The 27,902-nt window shown below is 37.3% G+C and overlaps 1 protein-coding gene and 1 non-coding gene across 3 annotated transcripts; both read left to right on the plus strand.

Moving 5' to 3' along the window:
• The first annotated feature begins 2,826 nt into the window (after positions 1-2,826).
• On the plus strand, positions 2,827-27,902 carry LOC114247210 (inactive ubiquitin carboxyl-terminal hydrolase MINDY-4B). 2 transcript variants are annotated; one of them, XM_028180100.2, is made up of 12 exons: positions 2,827-2,914; positions 3,562-3,615; positions 13,505-13,593; positions 15,835-16,064; positions 20,442-20,631; positions 21,814-21,879; positions 22,580-22,650; positions 24,231-24,378; positions 25,350-25,487; positions 26,411-26,490; positions 27,163-27,300; positions 27,579-27,902. In XM_028180100.2, exons 2-12 carry the CDS (start codon positions 3,573-3,575, stop codon positions 27,640-27,642), a joined length of 1,257 nt encoding a protein of 418 aa, XP_028035901.2. In that variant the 5' UTR covers positions 2,827-2,914; positions 3,562-3,572; the 3' UTR covers positions 27,643-27,902. The 2 variants fall into 2 exon arrangements, with proteins under 2 accessions (XP_028035901.2, XP_028035903.2); XM_028180102.2 differs by lacking the exon at positions 3,562-3,615.
• Positions 23,457-23,529, plus strand: TRNAF-GAA (transfer RNA phenylalanine (anticodon GAA)). The gene has a single exon. It is a non-coding gene; the product is annotated as a tRNA-Phe (tRNA).

Here is a 27,902-nt window from a genome sequence, read left to right on the forward strand (position 1 = left end):
AATTTGTATGGAGTTGGAACAGCGCCCCTAGCGGCAAACGAAGGGAAGTTGTTCCAACTCCATATAAATTTAAGTTAACTTTTACGCGGTCGAGAAGTTAAAAAATTCGCACTAAGCATACTTAGGAACTTGGAAGTAAAAAATAGGCGTGAATCGAATGACATCGTGGTTGCTTATCCGTAGCCAGTGATAAATAGACAGTGATACTATTATATTACTCGTTTGGTATCCTCTGATCCGTAATATTTTGATAAAGTAGACTAAATTATAAATTCTGCGCTGAATATTCAAACGTTAGGTTTGTATTCAAAGCAATACTGCGATATCTCGATCTCACGTAGCGCGAAGTTCGTGTTTATCTTGTCGATTACTTTGATGAAAGCATAACAGCGTTCGTTCGAGGTCTTACAACGCAAGAAGCGAGAGACACATCTGGAGTACATAAATACGAAAACTTGTTTTTTCGATTGAAAAAAAAATTTTAGGAGATATCTGTTTTTTGGAACAAAGTTCCTTATGGAACGATGCGGAGGGATATCCTAACCGGGAATAACGTCCGTAACGTAAGATTTATTATTATTTATGTATAGTCTTAGTATGATGGCTCTACAGTAAGTATAGTCTACGTGATGACGGTTATTATTATTATTATTATTCATATAAATAGCTGTTTCTTTGTATATTATTATAATATACTTTTTATAAATCATTGTGAATAAAGTAACGTTGATTACTTTGTAAACTAGTTTTTTTTGTTTTTATCCATAAAAAAATCATAGTAAAAAAATAAAATAATAAATATTTTTTATATCTCGAATAAAACTTAAAATTAATATTTTTTATAATAAGGGACTTCGTTCCTATCCGGTGTCCCACGACACCACACATTGTCATCTTTTTTTTTTTCAAGTTCAAATATATGGAGTCACGCGATTTAAAATCTTTTTTTTCTCTGTATCGTCTATTTTTCCTGTGCATTTCAGGCGATCATATTGCTAGGTTGCCAGTTTATCAGCTACCAAATATCTATCAAATCTAGGTATCAAAAGAAATACTGATGCCAATTCTGAGAAACATGACAGAAATCTCTATTGAGTTAGTATACCGGCTTTTCCGCCCATCAGAGCGCAACGCAGTTACTCGACTCGTACTAGTAATCAAATACTCTCGTCTCTCTTAACCAAAAGCTGTAAGTTCGTGAATTTCACCACATCATTTTCTATGAAGTTCAAGTACGGAAAGCTTACTTCGTTAGTTCCCTTCCGAGGCGTTGCAGTTTTTGAAAGAGCTTCAAACCGCACCTACGGAAGAAAACGGTTTTGTATTACAATGCAAAAAGGTAAGCATTTAAACACTTTCAGAATTCAATTCAATGTTTCTTAGTCATCATCGTCTATGGGCGTCTTTGTTGCAATCTTGCGTACTAGTAGCCCTAAAAACCATTCTTAACTTTATTCCTAACATAATATTGTGGCCAAACTTATTAAACTATTGCATAGCTTTTATCGCGGGCTTTGAGCGCGGCGACCGAATCAAGAAATTTTGTAACGAAAATAAAACCTAACACCCCCCCACTCCGCCTACCACGTACCTTGCGTTCAACACATTCACACGTTGTGCTTGTGTAGTGTTTGTGAATAAGCGCGCGGCATGACGACGCACTGCATGCACATCATGAAAAGTCTGCCCATCTCTCTCTCTCGCGCAGTCTAGCTTATGAGTGTGAAGGGGACAGTTAATGTTTTGCTTTTGTTAATGTTTATAAATATAGCGTGGTCTTATTTTATTATTGTTTTAATATTAAATTATTATTGTCTAATTATAATTGCATAAGTTGATAAAAAATGCTATGCAATAGCTTTACCGCGACAGTCTCCGAGTGCCAGACGTGTTTTTTATAATTATAAAGATAAAATAATTTCAACGTAACAAAAATCTAGTGAAACAAATAACATACAAAACTGTAAGATGCGCTCTCATTTTAAAAAACATTACTTAGCAAACGTTCAACGTAGAAATTTTCAACACCGAAGCTCAAAAATAGACACATTAAAAAAATAAAAACCTTTAACTTTTTATGTCTATCCTACGCCATTAAGCTGCCATTTTGAATATCGCCCGTGCATTATTGCAATAACTCACGAACAACACGTATGGGAACTAAAAATAAAAGCTTAATTTCCTTTAAGGTCGCCATGTGGCGAGACTGCAATCTTTCCATACGTATTTGCTATCGGTGTTGTGGTAGTGCGATATTCGAGCTATAAAACTGCGATGTGGCATTTTGTTTTCTATTAAATTAATTAAACAGATAATAAGTAGATATAATAACATGACATCACAGATCGCTAAGAATGAAATTCGAGAGTACGGACAATGGTCCCCGATCATCTATGTATCTTAAAACATCCTAACGTGGAGCATTTTTTGGTTATAATAATGTCACTTACCACACAGAGATATTGATCCTATTTATATAGGATCACGTCGGTCCCATCCTTCAAATAAACCTGGTATTTTGATCTCTGACTGACTGATTGACTGATTTGATGGTGAGTTGCAATATGCTTTTTTGGTACGTTTTATTTATAATTTCTTTTTGTTCAAGTCACTTGAAATTAGGCGGCCAGTCAATTCGTCTGTCCATCAAAACAAACAAAAAATGGAATCGTAGAATTTCGAAAATTGCGAGCGTGCAAGGCTAGTGAAATTAAAGTTAATTATCAAGTCAAGTCATTTAGATTGCCTCGTCCAAACTAAAAATGCGGAATTCAAAATTCATGTTAACATTATAAAGCTAAAACACATTCGCTTTCGTTACTTTAAAGTTTAGAGCTAGCATTTTCAAACAATCATCTACGTGAGCTTGACGTGCCGCCGATTTTCGAAGTGCAACCCCAAACACCTTTACCGCGTAAGTAATAAGCACTACTATTCCGCCCATGTTGTAAATAAGCATAATTTGATTTGAGTGATGTGTTATGACTGATTTCCGAAACACAGGAAAATGATTGCTGTGACACATTGATTGGGTGTGATTTGTGTCGGTGTCAGAACTGATTTTACTGTCAAGGGTATTGGGGTTAGCAATTTCAATGTATGCTTTACACGCCCACGAATGACAATGGCGGAATAGCGTTGTATAGTGATAAGTCCGCAAAATTTATTTAGTGAAATTTTAGCACACACGAGTCAATGCAATCAATCTGTCTGTCAATCTGTCAATCTGGTATGAAGTAGCCAGTTCTAAAGATCGTTTATATGCAATCAAATTTCCGACCTCATACGAGTGATGGCATTTACGTTATGATATCCATGGTCTCCTATAACCACAACCAGGCACACTATAAACCCGTACGTCTAATTAAATTAATAAAATACTAGAACTGTAGCCAGTTATAGGAAGGAGATTGTTAAAAAAGATTCAATAAATAAAAATAACTATTTTATTGACACATAGAAGCAATAAAGTAAACTACATAGTAAATGGTTTTAATACTTCGAATCGTGATAAAAATGAATAAGATGTTAAATTATTTTTGATTATTTTTTGTTTTATAGAAATCAAAGAAATGCATCATTCGCCCTGTGATACCGTTTCTTCTATTTTTGAAGGTAAATCTCAGTGTCCATTGCGTCTTAATTTTTTTTTACGGTAAATTTTGCTTAATAATTTAAGCTTCCTATGTTATTTTTTTCATGGCTCACTTTTATGAACCGCGTCATCAACTTATCAGTTTTAGGAAGGATGTATTAGGTCTATCTGATAGGGAATGGTCACCGTTGCTCCTGTAAACATCAAATACAACATACCTTTTAAATCATATTAACAATTACATAAAAATGAAAATCCGATATTCGTAACTACCTAGATACTAGGTGCTAGATACTAAGTACTAGGTACTAAGTACTAGCTAATAAGTACAAGGTACTGGGTACTAGGTACTGGGTACTAGGTACTAGGTACTAGGTACTAGGTACTGGGTACTAGGTACTGGGTACTGGGTACTGGGTACTAGGTACTAGGTACTAGGTACTAGGTACTAGGTACTAGGTACTAGGTACTAGGTACTAGGTACTAGGTACTAGGTACTAGGTACTGGGTACTGGGTACTGGGTACTGGGTACTAGTTACTGGGTACTAGGTACTAGGTACTGGGTACTAGGTACTAGGTACTAGGTACTAGGTACTGGGTACTGGGTACTGGGTACTAGGTACTAGGTACTGGGTACTGGGTACTAGTTACTACTACTAGTACTGGCAGTACGTATAGTAAGACCGCGAGGTCATTCCATTGTGTCATTAAGCTTGACAAACAGCTATCCGGTTAGATGCTTGTGAATATTATTTGCAAATAACATCACAGTACCACATACCGAGATGTGCACTTATCAACTCACCTTTCCAATCCTACTAAAACGATATTGAGTGATATAAAAAAAGCATGATAGCTTCATTTAGGCAAACCCACTGTGAAACTCTGGCAATCTTCAAAAGCTAGTAAATTGAAACATCACATGGATGAAGTAAATAACCCTATCAAAGTCGTAGATTCGATGCAATTCTATTGAACTATTGCTTGTTTTGTAGATTTGATTCAACTAGGGCTGATACTTTAGACTTTTATTTTTACGTCGCCTTAAATTATTATTTGGGATTCTTTTTTAACGTCAGAAATTGTTTATATGTAAATGTTATGATCTAATATTATTATATAATTTATAAAGTTTCCTTGTCAGGAGCACTTTTGCCAGCGTAGTTTTAAAGAAGCACAAGCTATTTTTAGGCACGAATAATTTTACAACCAAGTCCCAAATCTACAGCTCAGTAATAGTTATCACATAATATAAGGAGTCTAACAAAAACCTGGACCGCGGTAAAAACATTTTCATGACAGTCTGTGCCGAAAGGTGAAAAGCTATTTGGCTTAAGCGCCATTTAGCTTAATACGCGACATTTATCTTTGTAATTAAAGGTGCGTTTTATTTGATATTAGCACTAACAGTTCGATGTTTTTAATTGAACTTCAACTAAGCTTACTCCATTGAAATAGCTGAACAAGTTTTTTGTTACGATTTCTTTTCCAAATTTTAAACTTTAAATGACTCTCCTGTAAAGTTGCAAAATTGTCGCTTAAGCCAAACAGAGCCTTTCACCCCTCGATATATCTATACTAATATATAAATCTACAGTGGTTTTTATGGATGTTCCGTTATAACTACTGAACCATGCATCCGATTGACTTGAAACTTGGTATCCATGTAGAAAATACATGTATTTAATGGATAGGCTAATATTTATATGAGTGTTGGACTCCCTACACCAGTTGAAATGAAATGATGAGAATTTTCGTAGGGGTGATTCAAATTCAAATTCAAATTCAAAATCATTTATTTCAACTTGGATGTCATCTAAAACACACTTGTTGAATGTCAAAATGTAAAAGAAAATGTTAACTCTACCACCTGTGAGAAATAATAATGTTAATTTTAAATGCCCAGTGAAGCGGACGGGTATAGCTAGTATATGTATATAATTATTATTTTGTTAACTATCGATTACACACAAGCATAGAGCTTCCAAAATTTAATAACAAAAAACCTTTTGCATGGTACTTCATAAATTCACATATTATGGGTCTTAAACAATTCAAGCCCATACAAAGTTATTACAATATTATAACTATACAGATATAAGTACCTAGCATTGGACCGTCGGTCTATTAAGCAGCAACACCTTTCGAGAAAAAATATTCATCTTGCCTCTTCTTCTATTTTCAAACTTGAATTTTTAATCGCATTTCATGGTGATATGAATGAAAAATTGCACAACACTAAAAGATGTTTGTCTAAAGTAAAGCAATCCATTACTTAAGATGTTCATTATTACCCTTCTTACGCACATCGTGTTCTATTGATGCAAGCAAAATTTTTATTTAAATTTAGAAAAAAAAATATCGTACAAAGTGTCAACCCTATGCAAAATGTGAATAGGAAGTTATGGACACGAGCAATTCACACCCGGTTTTGTGTGCAGTGACAGTCACGCCCGGTTCTGCACGGAGTAGTAACAGTCACGCCCGGTTTTGCAAAGTGTAGAGCCGGTTATTCTTAGAAGTGGTTTCGTAAGTTGCTTCCTGAGCTTTAGAATTCGTATGTGATGCATATTAAAGAAAAAGTAATTTGCATCTTTGAGATTACGATAGTAAGCTAAGTAAGATTAATTCGTTATATTTTTGCTTATGACATTCCTGGTTGGACGTGTTGTGAGGTTGCTTATAGGAGAGCTGTCCAATATAATTAAAACTTTAACCTCTAATCTAAAATATTAAAAAAAAAAAAAAATATTTAAATTCAATTAAAAAATTAAAAATAAATAATAGTTTAAAAAAACAAACAAAATACGCTTTTATAGAAAATCCAACTAAAAAATAGAAAATAAATTTTAATAAATTTGAATTAAAAATAGTGTAAGAAAAAATGATTTTATTGTAAAAAAAGCGTGGGGTGCTTTTCAGGATATTATCAAAATAACCCTTCTACTCATATCTGTTCATAAAATATTTATAACTACTGATACCATGCACTTGCCTTTGTGCTTCGTTGACGGGCATTCCTGGCTTCTGAGTCATGTGATCAGACCACCGAGTTGGGCTTCGGCTTCTAGGCCTTTTCACTCCTAGCTTGCTAGTAAAGATGAGCTTTCCAGGTAATCAGGGCTTTTGCGGAAATCTTGCATAGCACGAAGTAGGCATACGGTTGGCTATCTAGACTATCTATACCATTTGGCACTCTTGGCAGCTCTCTTAAAACTGATGCATTTGTTCGAAACGATTCTTTATATAGTATTGAAACGGTTTGTTCGCATGGGTAGTTTGTACGTCATTTGATAATTTGGGCGCATAAATCTATATATTAATACGTAAAGCAAAACTTTGTACCCCTTTTTACGAAAATTGCGCGGACGGAGGAGTATGAAATTTATCACACTTATAGAGAATATAGAGAAGGAGTGCACAATGCTAATATTTTTTTAAATAATGCATCAAAAATATTTTAAATCAATAAAGAAAACATTACACACACTACCATATGTTTGACACACACGCATATGAGTTCTCTATGTTTATTGTCAAACTTTTGTTGCTCTGTTAGTCTGTGATCAAATTGAGAATAGGTTAATATTTTTTATTTGTCTATAGTGTAGTCTTGGCGAAATCTGTGATTATATTATAGAAGTATAATAGTCTTTGACACTAGAAGCATAATAACGTTCAAACTTATAATTTCAATTAATTATAGTCGAATTTCGACTACTGCGGGACCACTAGTAATAATAATTTCTTTAGACATACTGTTAGTTTTTTTCTGTGCGAAAAGAAACGTAAATATCAAGATTTATTTTTTTATAAATAAAATGACGGTAGTTAGCACAATATTGAACATGACCATGAAAAGTCTAAATAAAGTATTCGAAATATCGGAAATAATAAACGCGAAATTAAACCGTAAAGACAGTTTTATTATTATTATTATCTTTACCGACAAATTCATGTTTTACCTAATTGTGCTTGCGGCCTAGCTTAAGACAAAAAGTAAAATTTCTAATGTAGGTTTATACTGGTGTTTCACTATTCAGGCCTATACACACGAATATTTCGCGCAAAAAAAGTTATCATAGAATAGTTATCGAGATATACCCAGTAGACTAGTAATACTGGGTGTATGATACCACCATGTAATGTATAATAATATAATATAAATGTAATGTCATGTCTGACATTACATACATGTCATGTATGTAATGTCATATTTCTTGTGGATACGATTAGTCATCGAAAAAATCATTCATAAATTTGCGACGTGTGTAATATACAAATTTTAGTCTTAATACAATTACAAGTAAAGCTCACATTTCTTTACACATCTTAGTTCTTTCCGTGTAACCTTGTTAGGAGGTTCAATTTACGACGGAACAAGGCCCAAACTCACTTCCCTCGTTACAAGTACACTTTGGGTCGTCGTTATCGGACTCTGGACTTCACTGTGTTCAAAAGAAACATAGTAAATGTTTTTTGCTTGCTCAATCTTATACCTTTAAACGAGCAATTCTTGTATATATAATCTGGATCTCGAAAACGGCTCCAATGATTTTCATAAAATTTAGTATAAAGGGAATTTCGGGAGCGATATATCAATCTAGCTATGATTTATTTTCAGAAAAAGTTGTTTTATTCGTGTTTTCAATAATCAACTTTATCGATAATCAACTTTATGACTATTCTCGACATCTATTGGCGAATAATAATACTATTTTTCTTAATTGAGGGCAACTAACCGCTTTAAAGACACAACAAGATGGCGTTTTAAAAAAAAAAAAAAACGAGCAAAGCTTGGTCATCATGTAGTAAATTTTATAAATCAAAAGAGTAAGAAGTAAAAGCTCTAGGTACCTAGGCGGCACTGAAAATTTCGGGAATTAAGGAAGTGACACAACATTACTATTTAAAAATGTATTTATTGCTTTTCGAAGTATTCTCCGCGAAATTTGACACATTTTTCCATACGATGGAACCAATCATTGAAGCAACCATTCCATTCGGAAGTTGGGGTCTCCAAAATGGCCGTTTTGTAGGCGTCCACAGCTTCTTCAGGTGATGAAAATCTCTGTCCACGCAATTTATTCTTTATTTTAGGGAAAGTATAGAAATCATTAGGGCTTAGGTCGGGGCTGTACGGCGGATGGTCTAATAATTCTATGCTTTCTTGCTCTAAAAACTCTTTTGTTCTGTGCGCGGTGTGAGAACTCGCATTGTCGTGATAGAGGATGATGCGGCGGTTGCAGTTCTCTTTACGGAGTTCAGAAACGACCTGTGGCAAACAAATGCTAGCATACCATTCTGCATTAACCGTTCTTTGTCCCTCAAGAGGAATAGTCGTAACATGGCCGGTTTTGGAGACAAACGTGGCCACCATTTTTTTGCAACACTCCGTGAACGAACAATTTTTGTTGGCTTTAACTCATTTTCGAACACCCAAACTCGTGACTGGTTTTTTGTTTCGGGTTCGTACGCGTATATCCAGGATTCGTCACCTGATACAATGTTGTATACAGCATATGAGGACCCTGCGTGGACTCTTTCGAGAGTTCTGACGCACCAAGTAACGCGAGCCGCTTTTTGCTCTTCACAGAGCGAATGCGGTATCCATCGGGAAAACAACTTTTTTACACCTAATTGTTCATGCAAGATTATTTGCATTTGACTCATGCCAATGTCTAAAGTTGCCTGAATTTCGCGGTATGTCACATGTCGATCTTCCTCAATCAGCTTACGCACAGCATCAACGTTTTCTTGGGTGACTGCAGTTTTTGGACGACCTTGACGGGGATCATCACTGAGCTTGACACGTCCACGTTGAAACTCAGCAAACCAGCGATAAATTGTGGTTTTGGATGGGGCTTCATCACCAAATGCAGAAATCATCCGGTCAACACACTGTTTTTGTGTTAAACCACTTCGAAAGTCATAATAAATCATCGCTCTTGAATTTTCTCGAGTCAATTCCATTTTCTCAACGACTAAACAAGTTTAACAAAACCTCGTGACAAGACCGAGAATCTTTTTTTAAATAAATAAATGGTATTCGATTTTTAAAACCAATGAGTTTTCAATTAAAAAGATTTTAATATGACAGGAACAGTGGAAATATTCCATTCCCGATACTTTTATATATATTTAACTGATTATTTAACCCATAAATTTAACTGATGGCAACAAATTTTGTTGATCGTATAGCCACTGTATGTTTTCTAACGGTTAATTTTTTTTAAATAAAAAGAGGATTTTCAGAAATACAAATTCAATTAATATATCACAGTAACATTAATTATTTAAATAAATAAGTGAATCGTTCCGTCAGTAGTGTTAACCCAAGTTTTTCATGTTTAACGTACAACTTTAAGATATAGTGTGTGATAATATGTAGGATACAAACTGTACTCATTGCGTTAATTAAAAAAAAAGATGTGTGGTGTCGTGGGACACCGGATAGGAACGAAGTTCCTTATTATAAAAATATTAATTTTAAGTTCTATTCGAGGTATAAAGAAAATAAAACTGGAGGTTTCGCAACAACCCACGGTCATTCGGGAACATGCGAACTTATTGTGGTACACTTCATTCACAGAGTTAGTGTATTGCGCAAACGAACGCTCTGAGATCGTGGTCAACGAATGATAAACAAATATGTTATTTTTTGTACGTTATTACAAAGTTAAGTCGTAAACTGTGTGCATTGCAAATAAAAATCTTACGTTACGGACGTTTTTTCCCGGTTAGGGTACCCCTCCGCATCGTCCCATAGGGAACTTCGTTCCAAAACCACTTAGTCATAATATAATAATAGTAACTGGGAACAAATCGCACTGTCATCCGGCCCCATTTAGGAGTCCCTGTGTAAAGAGACTGATAAATATACTGGTGGTAGGACCTCTGTGAGTCCGCGCGGGTAGGTACCACCGCCCTGCCTATTTCTGCCGTGAAGCAGTAATGCGTTTCGGCTTGAAGGGTGGGGCAGCCGTTGTAACTATAATGAGATCTTAGAACTTATATCTCAAGGTGGGTGGCGCATTTACGTTGTTGATGTCCATGGGCTCCAGTAACCACTTTACACCAAGTGGGCTGTGAGCTCGTCCACCGACCTAAGCAACAAAAAAAATATATATATATATATAAATATGTTTAAATATATACGCATATAGATAATAAACACCTAGACAAAGCAAATACACTTATTCATCACACAATGTTTTCCCGATGTGAGAATCGAACTTACGACTTTCGGTCCAGAGTCCGGGTCGCTAATTACTGCACCACCAAGTGACCTAGACAAATGTAAGTGACTCTGTTTTGGAGTCTCAGAAATATGGCGAAAATCGACGACGCTGTCTTTTTCCGCGGAATAAAGTAAAATGCGGTTACCTTGTTTTTCTTTACGTCAATCCTGAAATGGAAAACATATTTTATTTAAGTTAATTTTATTTATTTTGCAGCTGTGTGAGCTGGTGAAATTTTAAATTTTTACTCATAAAATCATGAGCATAATTTCAATCTTACTTATTTCTTTGTAAAATTATTTGAAAGAGCGTCTGCCGGCATTACGCATTTAAGAACTCAACTTCATTTTATTTCTTTGAACACAGAGCAAATCAACAGTATGTATCTAAAGATCTAGCTGTCTGTTCAATTTGGGATTTATCTTAAAGGATAGATGACTATAAAGTTGAAAAATACCTCTAAGCAATAAATTAATCTAGATGATTTGGAAAGAAAAATATGTTTTTTTAACGAAAAACGGGATTTTAGAACCAAATTCCTTATGGGACGATGCGGAGGGGTATCCTAACCGGGAAAAAACGTCCGTAACGTAAGATTTTTATTAGTAATGCACACAGTGTACGACTTAAGTTTGTAAAAACGTATAAATTAGTACATAATACACACAGTGTACGACTTAACTTTGTAATAACGTACAAAAATAACATATTTTTTTATCATTTATTGCCACGATCTTAGAGCGTTCGTTTCCGCAATACACTAACTCTTATGCAAACAACCGTGAATGAAATGTACCACAATAAGTTCGCACATTACCGAATGACCGTGGGTTGCTGCGAAACCTCCAGTTTTATTTTCTTTATACCTCCAATAGAACTAAAAATTAATATTTTTTATAATAAGGAACTTCGTTCCTATCCGGTGTCCCAGGATACCACACATATTTTTTTTCCTTTAACGTTCTTTGCTGATGAACGACTTCGCGTCTGGTATTACCATCACAAGTATTAACAACAAGTAAAAACCACCACCCGTCTCGAGAGATAAATGTTATAGTACAACGGCTGCCCCACTCCTCAAACCAGAACGCAACGACAGCTTCGCGTCAGAAATAGTCAGAGTTGTGGTACCTACCTATGCGGGCTCACAAGACGTCCCACCACCAGATTGACAATTTGTTCTCTGCCTTTAAACATTTAGTCCTCGAAAAATATTAAAATTATTTGAATAATAGTCTCCTTGTGTGTATTTAACAAAAATGAGTGTCATGCCAAGAAAAAGTTTTCTAGGTACTTCCCAGGAAGAAGTTTACGGTGAGTCGAGATATAACGTATCTATAAAAGTGCTTATTAAATTATAATATTAAGTAGGTAGTTGTGTAATTAGTATATATCCGAATACAAACAGGATTAAGGATAACAATATAATATTAGATCTATTTTTACCACATATCAAGCATTTATTAGATAAAACTATCTGCGCTTACTCAACAAAAAGACCACATAACGGTGCAAAAGGATGAAATTCGCACCTCGTAAAATACGAACAAATCAAATTAGATCATAACCGCTTCACATTTTATCCTGAACTTTACTGGCGCAAGGTTTTCTTGAGACCTTCCTAATTGGAAGGTATTGTGACCCCAACAATGGGTCACTAAGGGGATTGTACGGGTACCGTATGATGGCAAGGATTTGTCAAGACATGGGGTATCTTTGTAGGACCTTAGGGGATATGTTTGTAACGTTTCATTGGTACTAACTTAATTAGAGCAGGAGTTCTAGGGGATTGGCTGTGATTGTTACTAACGATACATCTGTGTTTATTGTAATTTAGAATTGTAAAAAAAAATGCTATGGAATATAATTGTAGATGCCATGCAAATATGGTTTGGAGTAAAATAGCTTTTGCCTTTTTTATGTGTTTGTGACTTTATCAAGCTTAAAATAAAATGCTTTTAGAGTATTTTTAGGATCTTACCCTCGTCTTTAAACAGCATTTGATTTAACACGGTCCATGGCATTTCACATTTTATAGTCATCGTGGCCTAAAGGATAAGACATCTGGTCGTATTAAGGGATGCAACGGTGTTCGAATCCCGCAGGCGGGTACCAATTTTTGTAATGAAATACGTACCAAATGTTCACGATTGATTTCCACGGTGAAGGAATAACATCGTGTATTAAAATTCAAACCCGCAAAATTATAATTTGCGTAATTACTGGTTGTAGGACCTCTTGTGAGTCCGCGCGGTTAGGTACCAACGTGAAGCAGTAATGTATTTCGGTTTGAAGGGTGGGGCAGCCGTTGTAACTGTACTTATATCTCAAGGTGATTATTACTGACTAATTAGAACTTATATCTCAAGGTGGGTGACGCATTTACGTTGTACTTGTCTATAGCCTCCAGTAACCATTTAACACGAGGCGGGCTGTGAGCATGTCCACCCATGTAAGCAATAAAAAAAATCCTTGACCGACAGTAACCACTTGATGTCGGATTATGCCCGTCTAAAACTTCATTAAAATATTAAAGTTACTAAATTTTGTATCGTCATCATTAGCCTATAGCAGTCCATTGCTGGACATAGGCCCTCCAATTCCATGGCACTAAGCATTGTCCTTAGTATAGAATATGCATATCTAAGCAAAATGTTATCTTTGCAGAAAGAGTGCTGTATGCAAGGAACAAGCTGCTAAATGGGGCCAAGCCTATGGTGGTCGGAGGAATGCCAATAACTGAGGAGTTGGCATCGGTAGGCAAACCTTGAAACCATATTTTGAAACTGGTATAGTTATAAATTGGATACTATACATCGAAACTTCTCGGCTCTACAAAAACCGACTACGGTGCCGACATGTGGCATCGTAAAACAAATCCATCAGTTCCAAATTGCCTGATGGGGTTATAGGATGAGCGTTGTTCGTACCGAACTGGGATTAGTCTACGATATACGTCGAAGAGATGACAATTACTACAAATAGACAAGTTTTTTGGGTTAATGCCATACTGACCAAGCTTAACTGGTGGTAGGACCTGTTGTGAGTCCGCACGAGTAGGTACCACCACCCTGCCTATTTTCTGCCGTGAAGCAGTAATGCGTTTCAGTTTGAAGGGTGGGGCAGCCGTTGTAACTATAATTAAGACCTTTAGAACTTATATTTAAAGGTGTGTGGTGCATTTACTTTGTATATGTCTATAGGCTCCAGTAACCACTTAATACCAGGTGGGCTGTGAGCTCGTCCACACATGTAAGCAATAAAAAAAAGGGTGCGTGTACTTATGTACGCGCGTAAGAAGTTATACTTTATTTTTATTAAATTTATTTCTTATTTTTTTTAAATATTAAATAATTAATAATTAATATTTAAAGTTAATAATTTAATAATATTTAGTATGAATTATATTAAATAATAATTTTGTCATTTATATTACTAAAAAATGAATGCTAATAACACTTTTTTTACGAGTGTACATGCGCGAAAGTTCACCTGCGGCTATATTCAGACTCGCCAAGTTACGTCGGTCGATGAGCGATTTAGTGGGCAACTTCATTCTGTTAATTTTGTGTCACGGTGCGCGCGCATCGTAAAATTTGCACTCTCATCAATTTTTCATAACGCGCCTAAAGAAGTAACTAGTCAGGTCATAAGTATTGTCACACACTAAAAACTTTTCTTTTAGAATGCTGGCCACAAAAAAGTTTATTGAATTCGAATTTCGAATTGTTCATGAAAATAAAAATGTATACTTTTAGAATTTTACTCATTACAAAAATATGGAGTGGACGCTTAAAGAAGACCGTGTTGCAGTTATTGCGTTGCATCGTTGCGGTTACGCGCCAATTTAAATTTTTAACATACTGAAAAATTTGAATATAACCAAAAGATTCGTTTATCGTACCATCAAACGATACAATGAAGACTCTAGTGTAGATGACAGGTCAAGAAGTGGTCGCCCTCGGTCTGTTAGGACTCCAGCAGTGATAAAAGCTGTGAAGGCGCGAATTCAAAGAAATCCCAAACGTAAGCAGAAACTGTTGGCCCTGCAGATGGGGTTAAGCAGAACCACGGTGAAAAGGGTGTTAAATGAAGACTTAGGGCTTCGGGCATATCGTAGAAAAACAGGACATCGTTTGAATGCTCGTCTAATGGACCTGAGACTGAAGAGATGCCGCGCTTTGTTGAAGCGGTACGCGGGAAAAAAATATCGGGAAATTCTTTTTTCGGATGAAAAAATTTTTAACGTAGAAGAGAGCTACAACAAAAAAAAATTATAAGGTGTACGCACACAGTAGTGAAGAAGTGAGCAACCGTATTCCGCGTGTCCAACGAGGTCATTTTCCATCCTCGCTCATGGTATAGTTGGAAGTTTCTTATTGGGGCTTAACAGAGGTACATTTTTGTGAGAAAGGTGTAAAAAAAAATGCAGTTGTGTATCAAAATACAGTCCTGACGAACCTTGTGGAACCTGTTTCTCATACCATGTTCAATAACAGGCACTGGGTATTCCAACAAGATTCGGCGCCAGCTCATAGAGCGAAGAGCACACAAGACTGGCTGGCGGCGCGTGAAATCGACTTCATCCGGCACGAAGACTGGCCCTCCTCCAGTCCAGATTTGAATCCGTTAGATTACAAGATATGGCAACACTTGGAGGAAAAGGCGTGCTCAAAGCCTCATCCCAATTTGGAGTCACTCAAGACATCCTTGATTAAGGCAGCCGCCGATATTGACATGGACCTCGTTCGTGCTGCGATAGACGACTGGCCGCGCAGATTGAAGGCCTGTATTCAAAATCACGGAGGTTATTTTGAATAAACTTTAGTGTCATAAGAATCTATGTTTTGTTAAGTTCATTTTGGTATATGAATGGTTACATAATGAATAAACTTGTTTCAATTATTTTACATTAAGCATGTGACAGAATTTATGACCTGACTAGGTATAACTTCAAAAAAAAGCTTTATTCAAAGAGGCTTTAACAACCTTTGCAGGAGCTTCGTATAACCGCTTTCGGTACAGCTTCCTGTCCAACGCGAGCCGAATGGATCTGCAGTCCGTTGATGATGAGAACACCTGACCAGCCCTTGAGCTATGGCCTGGCAGCTCCCAGGAACGGGACGCGATCCTTATTGTCCGGACTTCAGGCTCACATCATCAAATGGCTCCTCTTTGACTCCAGGCCTATAACTAAGGATAATAAATCCGGAGTTCCTCCTGAAACGTGAGTAATCACTACATAGTATAAAACAAAATCGCTTTCTCATATTTGTCTCCCTATATCATGTCCCTATATATGCATAAATCTTTAAAACTACGCAACGGATTTTGATGCGGTTTTTTTTAATAGATAGAGTAATTGAAGAGGAAGGTTTATATGTATAATAACATCTATTAAATAGTGGAGAAATCGATAATAAATTACAGTTTCCGAAGCGAAGCGAGGGCGGGTTGATTTTAATGATAATGGTCTGTCCTTTAATAAATCGCGATTCTACCAGCGACCTCCACTGTTGGGTACACATGCACCTGATTATAATAAGTCAGGTAAACAGCATCATTCGCTTGGTATTGTCTTAAAGTTTAAGGACCAATTAAACTGTTCTAATTTTTAAAATATCATAAATAATAATCCTCAACATTTCAAGTGAGACTGATCGCAAGCGAAATCAATGAAGACTGTATATAAAATTTTTGTACGCTTATAAGCTTAAAATAGGGCGTGTGAGGATGTCCTAAAGTACAAGCCAATCTTCCACTAAATTAAATCATGCTCTTTAAAGACAAATACAAGTCTAAAGTACTTATAACTCTAACATTTCATATTTACAATGTAAGTGAAGAGTTTAACATTTAGTGCGTTTGATATGAAGTCACTATAAATGTGGTTATAGAGTGCACCCACACGATCCAGCATCTTATCTATTTCATCCATAAATCCGTGACGGTTCTTAAGTTTTAACGCAATAAAATTAAGGCTTGCTGTTGGATAAGGTATTTTTTTATTGCTCTTGTAAACAGACGAGCATACGGCCCACCTGATGGTGAGTGGCTAACGTTGCCCATGGACTTCAGCAATGCCAGGAGCAGAGCCAAGCCGCTGCCTACCGAGAATTAATGATTTCATTGCATCAAACACCTGAACCTTAAATAACTCCAAGATCGATTTACATTTTGGTCATGCTACGATCGTAGGCTTCGGTACGTAAAAAGAATATAACAATATTGTATTGTTACGCCGGTAAGAGTAACGCCATCTATCGCCGAATAGTCGAACGAATATCGAAGGATCCAGAATGCTCGAGGATTATAACGCTATCTATTGATAGATAGCGGAAACTACGACTAGAGTTGTGTGGAACATTCTCGATAATTCTAGGGATGAGGTATCGACTATAAAAGCGTTGTAGGGATGATACGCAGTCAGTCAGTAATCGGAACTAAGAAGCGAAACAGCGTACAGATCACTTGAAGCGAAGCGGAACAAGCGAATTGAGAGTTTTAAAGTGTTTGTGAAGTGTTTTAAGTGTTGAATACAGTTTTTAAGTTGTACTTTGGTGAAATTTTATTTATCCCGAACCCTAGCGCGTAACAGTATCAATACAGCATCGAAAAAGATAATATTTTATTTCCTTTGATATAAAAATATCAGTAGTCGAGAACAATGTTGCAAACGCTACAGGCGCATCGTGATACCGGATATGCGAACAAAATTGCAGGGAATCCGGTGAAATAAAGTTGCGAAAGTGGAAACTAGCCTCGTGTAGGAGAGAAGTAGTTTTCGAGGTATGAATGTCGTTGCAAAATATAAGTTCGTTGTTCGGGATTGGTTAAATATATCAAATAGATAACATGAAGTACTAGTACTAGTAAATAGAATGTATGTAAGTGAATAAGACGCATGTTGTATGCTATCGAAGGATGCGTCTGTGTAGTTCATAAATGCCCATGGATTTTTTTATGTAATTTTTATATAAAGCTTTGATTTCTTTTTATCTCTAATATGGGTGGACGAGCTCACAGCCCGCATGGTGTTAAGTGGTTACCGGAGGCCATAGACATCTACAACGTAAATGCTTCCATTTAACGCTGGGGATTCCATTTACGGATACCCGGTCGAAGGGGTTAAGAGACCGGGTTATGTCGGACTCCGGCGCCTCCAGAGAAGAACAGGGAGAAGAAGAAGACAGAGGTCCTCCTCTTCTCCCAATTCCTGCCGGGAGACTACGCCTTGAGAAAGGCGCGCGAGGCACTGCACGGCGTCAGCCACGCAAGAGCTACCCCCGCAAAACCGACTACCGACTAAACCCCATCGAGCCTCACCACTCCGACTCCACGAAACCCACGGTGCCGCACAGTGCGCGCCGAAGGCTCGCCGTCGCCGGTACCCATCCTGATAATAGGACGGCACTCCATCCCCGGGAGAATCCCGCAGGACGTCGTCTCGAAGACACACCGTGAGCGGTGCACAGGAGCCACCTTGCGCCACCTCATAATAAGTATACCAACCACATTTCGAGTTAATCCGACGTTTTGAAGGGAGTCAAAATTATGTTCAATGATTCCGTTAGATACTTACAAACATACGTTTGAAGCTAATAAAAGCGTATTAAAAATACAATTTCCCCTATATAATATACTAGCGACCCGCCCTCGCTTCGCTTCGGAAACATTAAAACACACATGAAACCAAAAAAAAAAAAAAAAAAAATATTAAAAAAAGTAGCCTATGTTCATCAGGGACAATGTCGGCTTCTAATGGAAAAAGAATTTTTCAAATCGGTCCAGTAGTTTCGGAGCCTATTCGAAACAAACAAACAAACAAATCTTTCCTCTTTATAATATTAGTATAGATACCATATTCCCTCGTCATGCTCTCGCATAAACCCTCCATAAATGCACAAACAATATATCACGCAAACTTCAACACACACGGTCTTGTAATGTTTATTTTAGCCGGATCGATGTATACTGCTATCGCACCGGCTGGTTTACCATGGCATTTGATTTATAGCATTTTTAAAAATATTTAGTTTTGGTACGGTTCAAAACTTTAGGCTAAAGACAGTGGTAACAATGTCACGTTCATACACAAGCATGGCATTTTGTAATCACCAGGTTTTTCTGTATGAGCGATCGGACTGATGCCCCCACTGTACTTCTTTAAGTGTATTTTGTATCATTCTTCAATCATCTACTCGAGCTGATTGTTCTTATTCTCATTCTTGTTTGATGTAGAATGAAAATAAGATTGCAGCATATATGTACAGTCCAGTGCGAGTGCGCAGTGAAAACAACTGCGAGACGTGTGGATGAACCTTAATTTAAATTAATATACAATATTGATATAAATTAATATACTTATGGTTTGTTATTTAGTTTTCGTATTAGTGGGAAATTTGCAGTCAAAATTAATAATCCAAACAAACTATTTTATAAACACTTATAATGTTTTTGCAGTGGAGTGTTATTATTAAATATCTTGCTTAGCTTCGTTTTCTCCGTTTCTTGTTAAGATATTTATTCTGTGATCTAGTTAGACGATACTAATCTATATATTAATACGTGAAACAAAAACTTTGTATCCCTTTTTACGAAAATTGCGCGGACGGAGGAGTATGAAAATTTTCACATTTATAGAGAATATAGAGAAGAAGTGCACAATGCTAATATTTTTTTTAAATAATGCACAAAAGATACATTAAATAAATAACGAAAACATTACACACACTACATACCATGTATTTGACGCACACACGCATGCATACTATTTATTGTCAAACTTTTGTTCTTGACGTCTGTGGTCAAATTGAGAATAGATTAAATATTGTTTGTCTTTATTAATATTTTTTTATAGTGTAGCTTTGGCGAAATTTGTGATTATAGAAGTATAAATTACAATCATAATAGTGTACAAACCTACAATTCCAATTAATTATAGTCGAATTTCGACTACTGCGGGACCTCTAGTTATTTTAATATGACGAAGATATTATTTTTATGTTAAGCTTAAATCGGCACGTTTATCTTATTGATTGATGTCACTGTACTTAGTGCGATTATTTTAATGTTCTCTATAGCGTAAAAGTTAAGTTTGCGGTATCGAGAACTTTAAAAAACTCACACTAAGCACACGGGCGACACCTGCGTGTTCGGGAATTCCGATGGCGCCCGATGACCCCCGAATGCGACTTAGATGTAGCAATGCTGAACGCTACATACTATTATATATTTATTTATTCACATTCGAATATTAAAAAAAAACCGTCAGGTAACAATTACTGGTGGTAGGACCTCTTGTGAGTCCGCGCGGGTAGGTACCACCGCCTTGCCTATTTTTATTTACTGCCGTGAAGCAGTAATGCGTTTCGGTTTGAAGGGTAGGGCAGCCGTTATAACTATACTGAGATCTTAGAGCTTATATCTCAAGGTGGGTGGCGCATTTACGTTGTAGATGTCTATGGGCTCCAGTAATCACTTAACACCAGGTGGGCTGTGAGCTCGTCCACCCATCTAAGCAATAAAAAAAATACCCTGGCATTATTCGTTGTAAGCTTATAAGTTGAAGAAATATTCAGAGGAAGTATTGTTATTCTTCCAGCTACCTCCGGCCTTCAGAAGACCGGCAAGAAGAAGCGCTCTGGCGTGCCTGCAGTGAGGTCCTTTGGCGCTGTGCTGGAGGCTTCAACCACCAAACCAGCTCAGAGCCCTTAGCAAAGGTCGCCTTGCCAAGCGAGAACGTGTATGTTCAACATAACTCTCGTTACTATCAAGATGGGGTTACTGAAAAGGTTTACATCTATATATTAATACGTGAAGCAAAAACTTTGTATCCCTGTTTACGAAAATTGCGCGGACGGAGGAGTATGAAATTTTCCACACTTATAGAGAATATAGAGAAGAAGTGCACAATGCTAATATTTTTTTAAAATAATGCGTAAAAGATACATTAAATCAATAAAGAAAACATTACACACACTACATACCATGTATTTGACGCACACACGCATGCATGCTATTTATTGTCAAACTTTTGTTCTTGACGTCTGTGGTCAAATTAAGAATGTTGTCTTTGGTAATATTTTTACAGTGTAGTCTTTGCGAAATTTGTGATTATAGAAGTATAAAATACAATCATAATAGTGTACAAACTTACAATTCCAATTAATTATAGTCGAATTTCGACTACTGCGGGACCTCTAGTTTTTTTTTAATTGTAATTGTCTATTGTATTATTTGTAGTTTGCATAATGTATTGTATTAGTATGCATAATTTTATTGTAATGCAATAATTATGCATTTTTAGGTAATATTACGGCCCACTTGGGGTTTGGTGGCTATCAGATCCCGTACCAATCAGGAAGTCATAACTCTTGAGAATTAGTGTATTGTGAAACAGGCTGTCTCGAACATTAAGCTCGTATGACTCGTTTACTTGTCTTTATTTATTGCTTAGATGGGTGGACGAACTCAGTCCCCCTGGCTTTAAGTGGCTACGGAAGCCCATAGACATCTACAAAGTAATTGCCACCACCCACCTTGAGATATCAGTTCTAAGGTCTTAGTAGAACGGCTGCAACATAAACCAAAATGCATTACTGCTTCACGGCAGAAATAGACGGGGTGGTGTTACCTACCCGTGCAGACTCAGAAGACGTCCTACCACCAGTAATTACGCAAATTATAATTTTGGCTGATTTGATTTTTATTACACGATGTTATTCTTTCACCGTGGAAGTCAATCATTTGTTAAGTACGTATTTCATCAGAAAAATTAGTACTTGGCAGCGGGATTTGAACACCGGTGCATCGCTAGATACAAAAGCACCGGACGGACGTCTTATCCTTTAGGCCACGGCGACTTCAAAACTTCCTGATGAACTCGTGCGGGTCCATACTCTATAGTACTAAACGACCAGTACTAAAAGGTCCTATGATAATGGTGCGAATAATTATTTTCTTCGTTTTACAAGCTACATATCTTCGAACTCAAATCACTGGAGGATCTTCAGATATTTCTGAAGCAATATCTTTACTTGGTGAGTAAATAAAATAGATAATAGGTCAATAAATTGTTCGAATAAAATAGATGAATAAAAAAATTACAACACCCAAAAACTGATACGTACTATTTATTAGCTTCGGCGTTTTCAATGCTTGGGGTCGTGACCCAAGCATTGAAGTTGTTATGGCTTATAGGATAAGACGTCGAAGATGTTCGAATCCCGGGCGGGTACCAATTTTTCTAATGAAATACGTACTTAACAAATGTTCACAATTGACTTCCACGGTGAAAGAATAACATCGTATAATAAAAATTAAACTGCAAAATTATAATTTGCGTAATTACTGGCGGTAGGACGTCTTGTGAGTTCGCGCGGGTAGGTACCAACGCCCCGCCTATTTCTGCCGTGAGGCAGTAATGCGTTTCTGTTTGAAGGGTGGGGCAGCTGTTGTAGCTATACTTGAGACCTTAGAACTTATATCTCAAGGTGAGTGGCGCATTTAAGTCGTAGATGTAGATGTCTAAGGGTTCCAGTAACCACTTTACACCAGGTGGGCTGTGAGTTCGTCCATCCACCTAAGCAAAAAAGAAAAAAAAAAGGCCACCGAAGATACTGTCGAGACTAGACATAAATTGTGGTCTCGAGGGTACTGGTGGATTCGGTCAGTCCAAATACATACTATACATATTATTATGTACTAAATTATATCATTTTATATTTTATTTTTGAACAGTTTCAAAGTCAAGAATGTCCAGGCGCTATGCTCGTTTTGTACTCGCTGATGCTCACGAGAGGCTGCGAAAAGTGAGTTCCTATAGAGCATTCATTTTTATGTATATGTCAAAACGCTGACTATGCTGGAAACCATTCTGTAATGTAACTAATCTGTGGGGACGGGTTGCGAATTGGCCTGGCGTTCGCGACTTGACATCTGTCACTTCTGCTTGCTTCTCGAACGGGACGGTACCCTCATATGTGACGGTCTTCGCTACGGTTTTCCATTATCACTATTTCTTATCCATCCCCGCCCTAAAGCCTTATCCCTAAGTGATACGGCGTAAGTCGACGAGGTCATCGGTTTTGGCTGAGTGATTAGACTATATTTTGTTAAAAAAATACATACGGTGCTGCGGATCGCGGCACGTGTTCGACAGGCACCTCGTGCTGTTTTCCGGAGCCCGAGGCTGCCACGAAGGCGCTGACTTCAGCTTCATTAAAAGGCTTACAGCAGGCACGCTCTACTGCTAGATCGCCTAGATTATTAAGTCACGATATCCAGATCCAACTCCCGGTCGGACACTGAGTGATCTTGGTTTAATTTCGTATTTTTGGATCGATTTGAAGGATGGGGCAGCTTTGGTAACTATACTGAGATCTTAAAACTTATATCACAAGGTGGGTGGCGCATTTACGTTGTAGATGTCTATGGGGTCCAGTAACCACTTAACACCAGGTGTGCTGTGAGCTCGTCCACCCATCTAAGGAATAAAAAAAAAACTTTCGAATCAACAATGTACGTTATTGAATTAAGTTAATTAATTAATTATTAAGTTTTGAAGTTGATATAAATAAATTAGTACACTATAGTGAAATTCAGACAAACACGTCGTGCCGAAATAGCTCAGTTGGGAGAGCGTTAGACTGAAGATCTAAAGGTCCCTGGTTCGATCCCTGGTTTCGGCAGTATTTTTTTACTTGTTTTTTAAAATAATTGTTTGATTCCCAGCATTCATGTATCAGTTGCTGAATCGAAATTCTGAACGTTCTTGCCTCATATTAAATAGGAAGGAAGGTCGATAATAATAATAAAGAACTAATTTGGTGTTATTTCTTGGAGTCTTGACCTCAAACTAAAAAAAAAACCTAAAAATAGCGTTAACTAAAATTTGATATAGATCCGTAATTCAGGTTAACAAGTAAAGATTTATATGAGCCCGCATGGGTAGGTACCACAATCTTACCCAATTGTTGTTGCAATGTATAACCGCGTTCAAATTCTATATCACGGACAATCAAAATGGAGATATCGACCTCAAGTATTAATCCGGCATCGTTGACTTTGGGTTGCCCATAGGCTCCAGTAATAGCTTAATACCAAGTGAGCCGTGAGTTCATTCTATTCAAACATATTTAAACAGCTATAAAAAAATCCGCATTCTGCAGCGAGCAATGTTTAATGTGATGGCTTCTAAGGCTTAAAATATCCAAGTTTTTATAATATTTGAGGTAAGTGAACGAGCTCACAGTCCACCTGGCGTTAAGTGGTTACCGGAGTAGCGAACAGTAGTTGCCTTTGTGTAGCCAACTCCGATAATACCTTCGAGCTATGCAAAATAAATGGAAATAGTATCAACAAGTCAATTCGAGTTATTTCTTCCTAACAGCATCAAAAAAGATTTGGATGGTAAACTGACCCATCTTGTGTCATCGCATGTAGAGGGATCACTGAACGTTATTACTCTACTTCTGACGGGAAGAGCCACGCCATATTTACACAACGGCATTCTCTATGTCGGCGATGAAGACCACTATGTGAGTTTTTTGGTTTAAATAAGAAAACCATAATTGTCGTAATAGTACCAAAACCTTCTCCACATATAGCCCCGTCCTGTTGGGAAACATTCATTCAAGTTAAAGCATGCGGATAAAGTTAATTCCATAGACACAGCCCACTGAGTTTCTCGCCGTATCTTCTCAGTGAGTCGCGTTTCCGATCCGGTGGTAGATTCTGCGAAGTACTGCTCTTGCTAGGGCCAGTGTTAGCAACGCTCCCGGTTTGAGCCCCGTGAGCTCACCTACTCGTCCGGTTACGCTGACATAGCCTCTCAAGGCTATTAGCTTAGGGAGGAATTAACAACAGCTTTTAATATGTGTGTAGTTTATTCACTAGTAGGTGAACTCACGGGGCTCAAACCTGAAGATGTTGCTAACACGAACCCTAGCAAGAGCCGTGCTTCGCAGAATCTACTACCGGATCGGAAACGCGACCCACTGAGAAGATCGGGCGAAAAACTCAGTGGGCTGTGTCTGAGGGTTAATTTACTCGTCGAGCCTTTCGTCAAGCGACGGATTCGACGAGAACGGTGACCGGTGCTTGAGGTACCTAAAAGCACCGTTAGTGGATCGGGAGGATCCGAAATGACGTGTTTGGGCCGACGTCGACTGCTTTCCATTCTTACCGCAGGATCGGGAATGTAGTTACCGGCAGCCACGATGAGGGGGTTCTTGCGTCGTGCCGCTTTATCGAATTGGAGTTTCTGCACGATTGCAATAAAACAATACGATCATATAAGTAGCTTACATAGTAATATTAAAATAATAAAGTAACACAATATGGTCCCTAAGTTAAAAGTTTCCAAGCTATCTGTTTTGCATTTACGTATAAAGTTTATTTAGGATTATACGTTCTATGAAAATCATTTCTCTTTGCTTTCATTCACACGTTTTGATTTGAAGTATGTACCCTTGTATTTAATTTCCCTAATTGATTCCACTTACATAAGGCTATGCCACAATATGGCGTACTCTCTCGGAGTCCGGTTGGCCTCCTCGTTTGGTATGGAGGAGAAGAAAACTCGAAGGTCAATGTGAACAAGCAATACCCTGGATCCAGATTGAAAACTCCGGCCTTACCTATATGGGTGATTATTATTTTCTGTGTATTTCGTTCGAGTCTAGTATATAGGTCGATCGATGGAAGATTACCTGGATTACCAGGAGGATAGCTGGAAGTGTAAAAATACATAGATTGCATTCGTTACATATTTCTTCAACTTAAAAGTGCACAACGGATAATGCCAGAGTTTTTTTTTATCGCTTAGATGTGTGGACAAGCTCACAGCCCACCTGGTTTTAAATGATTACTGGAGTCCATAGACATCTACAACGTCAATGCGCCACCCACCTTGAGATATAAGTTATAAGATCTTTTTTTTTTCTTTTTTTATTGCCGTTGTGGACAGACGGCCCACCTAATGGTGAGTGGTTACCGTCACCCATGGACTTCAGCAATGATAGGGGCAGAGCCAAGCCGCTGCCTACGATGCCTTCATCATCATCATTCTCTTGTCCTTCTCCCAACCACCTGCGGTCGGCGTAGCATGTTTTCTCCTTCTATACTCCTCTATCACATACCATTTCCTCACTCACTCAGCTGAATGATCTGACCTGAATGATGCCTTATTTAAACATATTCATAAACAGCAAATATTTCTTAACCCTTTTAGTGCTCAGCTTATTTTTACATTTTTGCAGAAATTGCAAGAGGATTGTTGAAAAAAAGTACCTTATAAAAAAACTATAACTTATAAAGAATACAAAAATCAATGCTAAATTCACAGGAAAATAATTTTAAATGGTTAATTAATTTAATATATTATTAACTTATAAAAAACATTACACAGGCGCGCGCTAAAACACGTCCGTAAAAGTTGATACCTAATACCTATAATCAAACTGTGCAATAGTCGGTATTCCGACGCTCCGTTCTTTTTACGCATTAATAGAGAATCAATCTATCGACGCATAGCACTCAAAATGCTAAATGAAAATTATTATTTTTTAGATCACCAGTTGCTCCGGACACTACGGCGTACTATTTAACACAAACCGTGAACTACTGAGGAATTATCACGCTGAAAGACGGTATTTCACATATTATGTTTTATTAATTACATGTTTTAATTCATTTTTTGTCAGAAAAACAGAATATTGTGACGTCTCATTTATGTATTATTTAGAATAGTAATACCTGTATTTATTTGTGTGCTTTAAGTATCACCAGAGACAAAATGTCAGCATGAAATATCCGTCAAAAAGTCTCGAGCAGAACTGCAAGAACTGAATATTAAATTTAGATTTTTTTTATTGATCTTGACGAAGTCGGAAAAATGGACAGTTTTAGATTTTTGGTGTTGGTATTTTTTTATTGTCTACAACGGTGAATAGGTGAATAAGCTTACGGCCCACCTAGTGTTATCGGATCCGATAGACATCTACAACGTAAATGCCGCCACCCACCTTGATGATTGAAATTTCTAAAGACTCAGTTGTAACAGTACAACGGCTGTCGCACCCTTCAAACCGTAACGCATTACTGCTTCACGGCAGAAATAGGCAGGGTGGTACCCAGCCGCGCGGACTCACAAGAGGTCCAACCACTAGACGTCCTACCATCTTAAATCATATCAAGCGACAGAATAGGCAACAATTCTAGTGAGTGGTTACCGTCGCCCATGGACTTCAGCAATGCCAGGGGCAGAGCCAAACCGCAGCCTACGAGCTACCGCTGCTAAATAAAAATATAAATCATTTCAGTTTCGACATCCACTACTACACATGCGGCGGATGTCATGTCCTCCTCAACGTGGACACGAGAGCCCATGACGATACCACCGCGGCCATGCGGACTGATGACATCACAGCTACACCTCTGGAGAAACTTATCCTTACCAAGTCAGTGATCAAAACTTTCTTTATTCTTTATTGTACACACAGTCAATACAATACAATAATTGCGAAAACTTATAAAATGGCGAGCTTAATTCAACAATTGAGCTATCTACCAACTAACCGTTCTTAAAGAGGGAGAGCTTTACATAAGTGGGTAGAAGAGTACATTGTAATTTGGTGGTTAGGTTGTGGTTAGGTACATTGAACTTTTGTTGTCACTAAAGGTAGATTAGTCACTAAACGTATTGTGCACTTAAAAATGTCACATTTTTGTACTTCAGGTGGCAAGACGCCAAGATCACATGGACTGGACCCGGCCCAAACTTCAATGAAAGCTCCAAATAAAATAATTAAAAAAACAAGAACGTAATAAAAAATAGCTTAATGCAATTTTAACTTTTGTATTCGACACGACAATTTGAGGGTCACTGTATCAATATTTTGTTTGTTTGTTATTACAGTAAGCTCTATGTGAGTTTTCATAGCGATTATTATACAGATCATTTGCCATATTCAAAGTATATATTATTACCTAAGGAATGTATACAAGTGTAATGTAGTATTCTAATTTTCAATTTGCTTCTATTAAACGGCCTTGAAAATAA

The sequence above is a fragment of the Bombyx mandarina genome, chromosome 15 (genome assembly GCF_030267445.1).
Source record: "Bombyx mandarina strain Sakado chromosome 15, ASM3026744v2".
In the NCBI taxonomy this organism is placed as follows: Eukaryota; Metazoa; Arthropoda; class Insecta; order Lepidoptera; family Bombycidae; genus Bombyx; species Bombyx mandarina.

Coding starts and splice junctions, on each gene's coding strand:
- LOC114247210 (XM_028180100.2), top strand. CDS start 3,573: ATGCATCATTCGCCCTGTGATACCGTTTCTTCTATTTTTGAAG. Junction 20,632..21,813: donor AAGATGGGGTTACTGAAAAG/GTTTACATCTAT, acceptor TCGTTTTACAAG/CTACATATCTTCGAACTCAA. Junction 22,651..24,230: donor CTCACGAGAGGCTGCGAAAA/GTGAGTTCCTAT, acceptor TCTTCCTAACAG/CATCAAAAAAGATTTGGATG.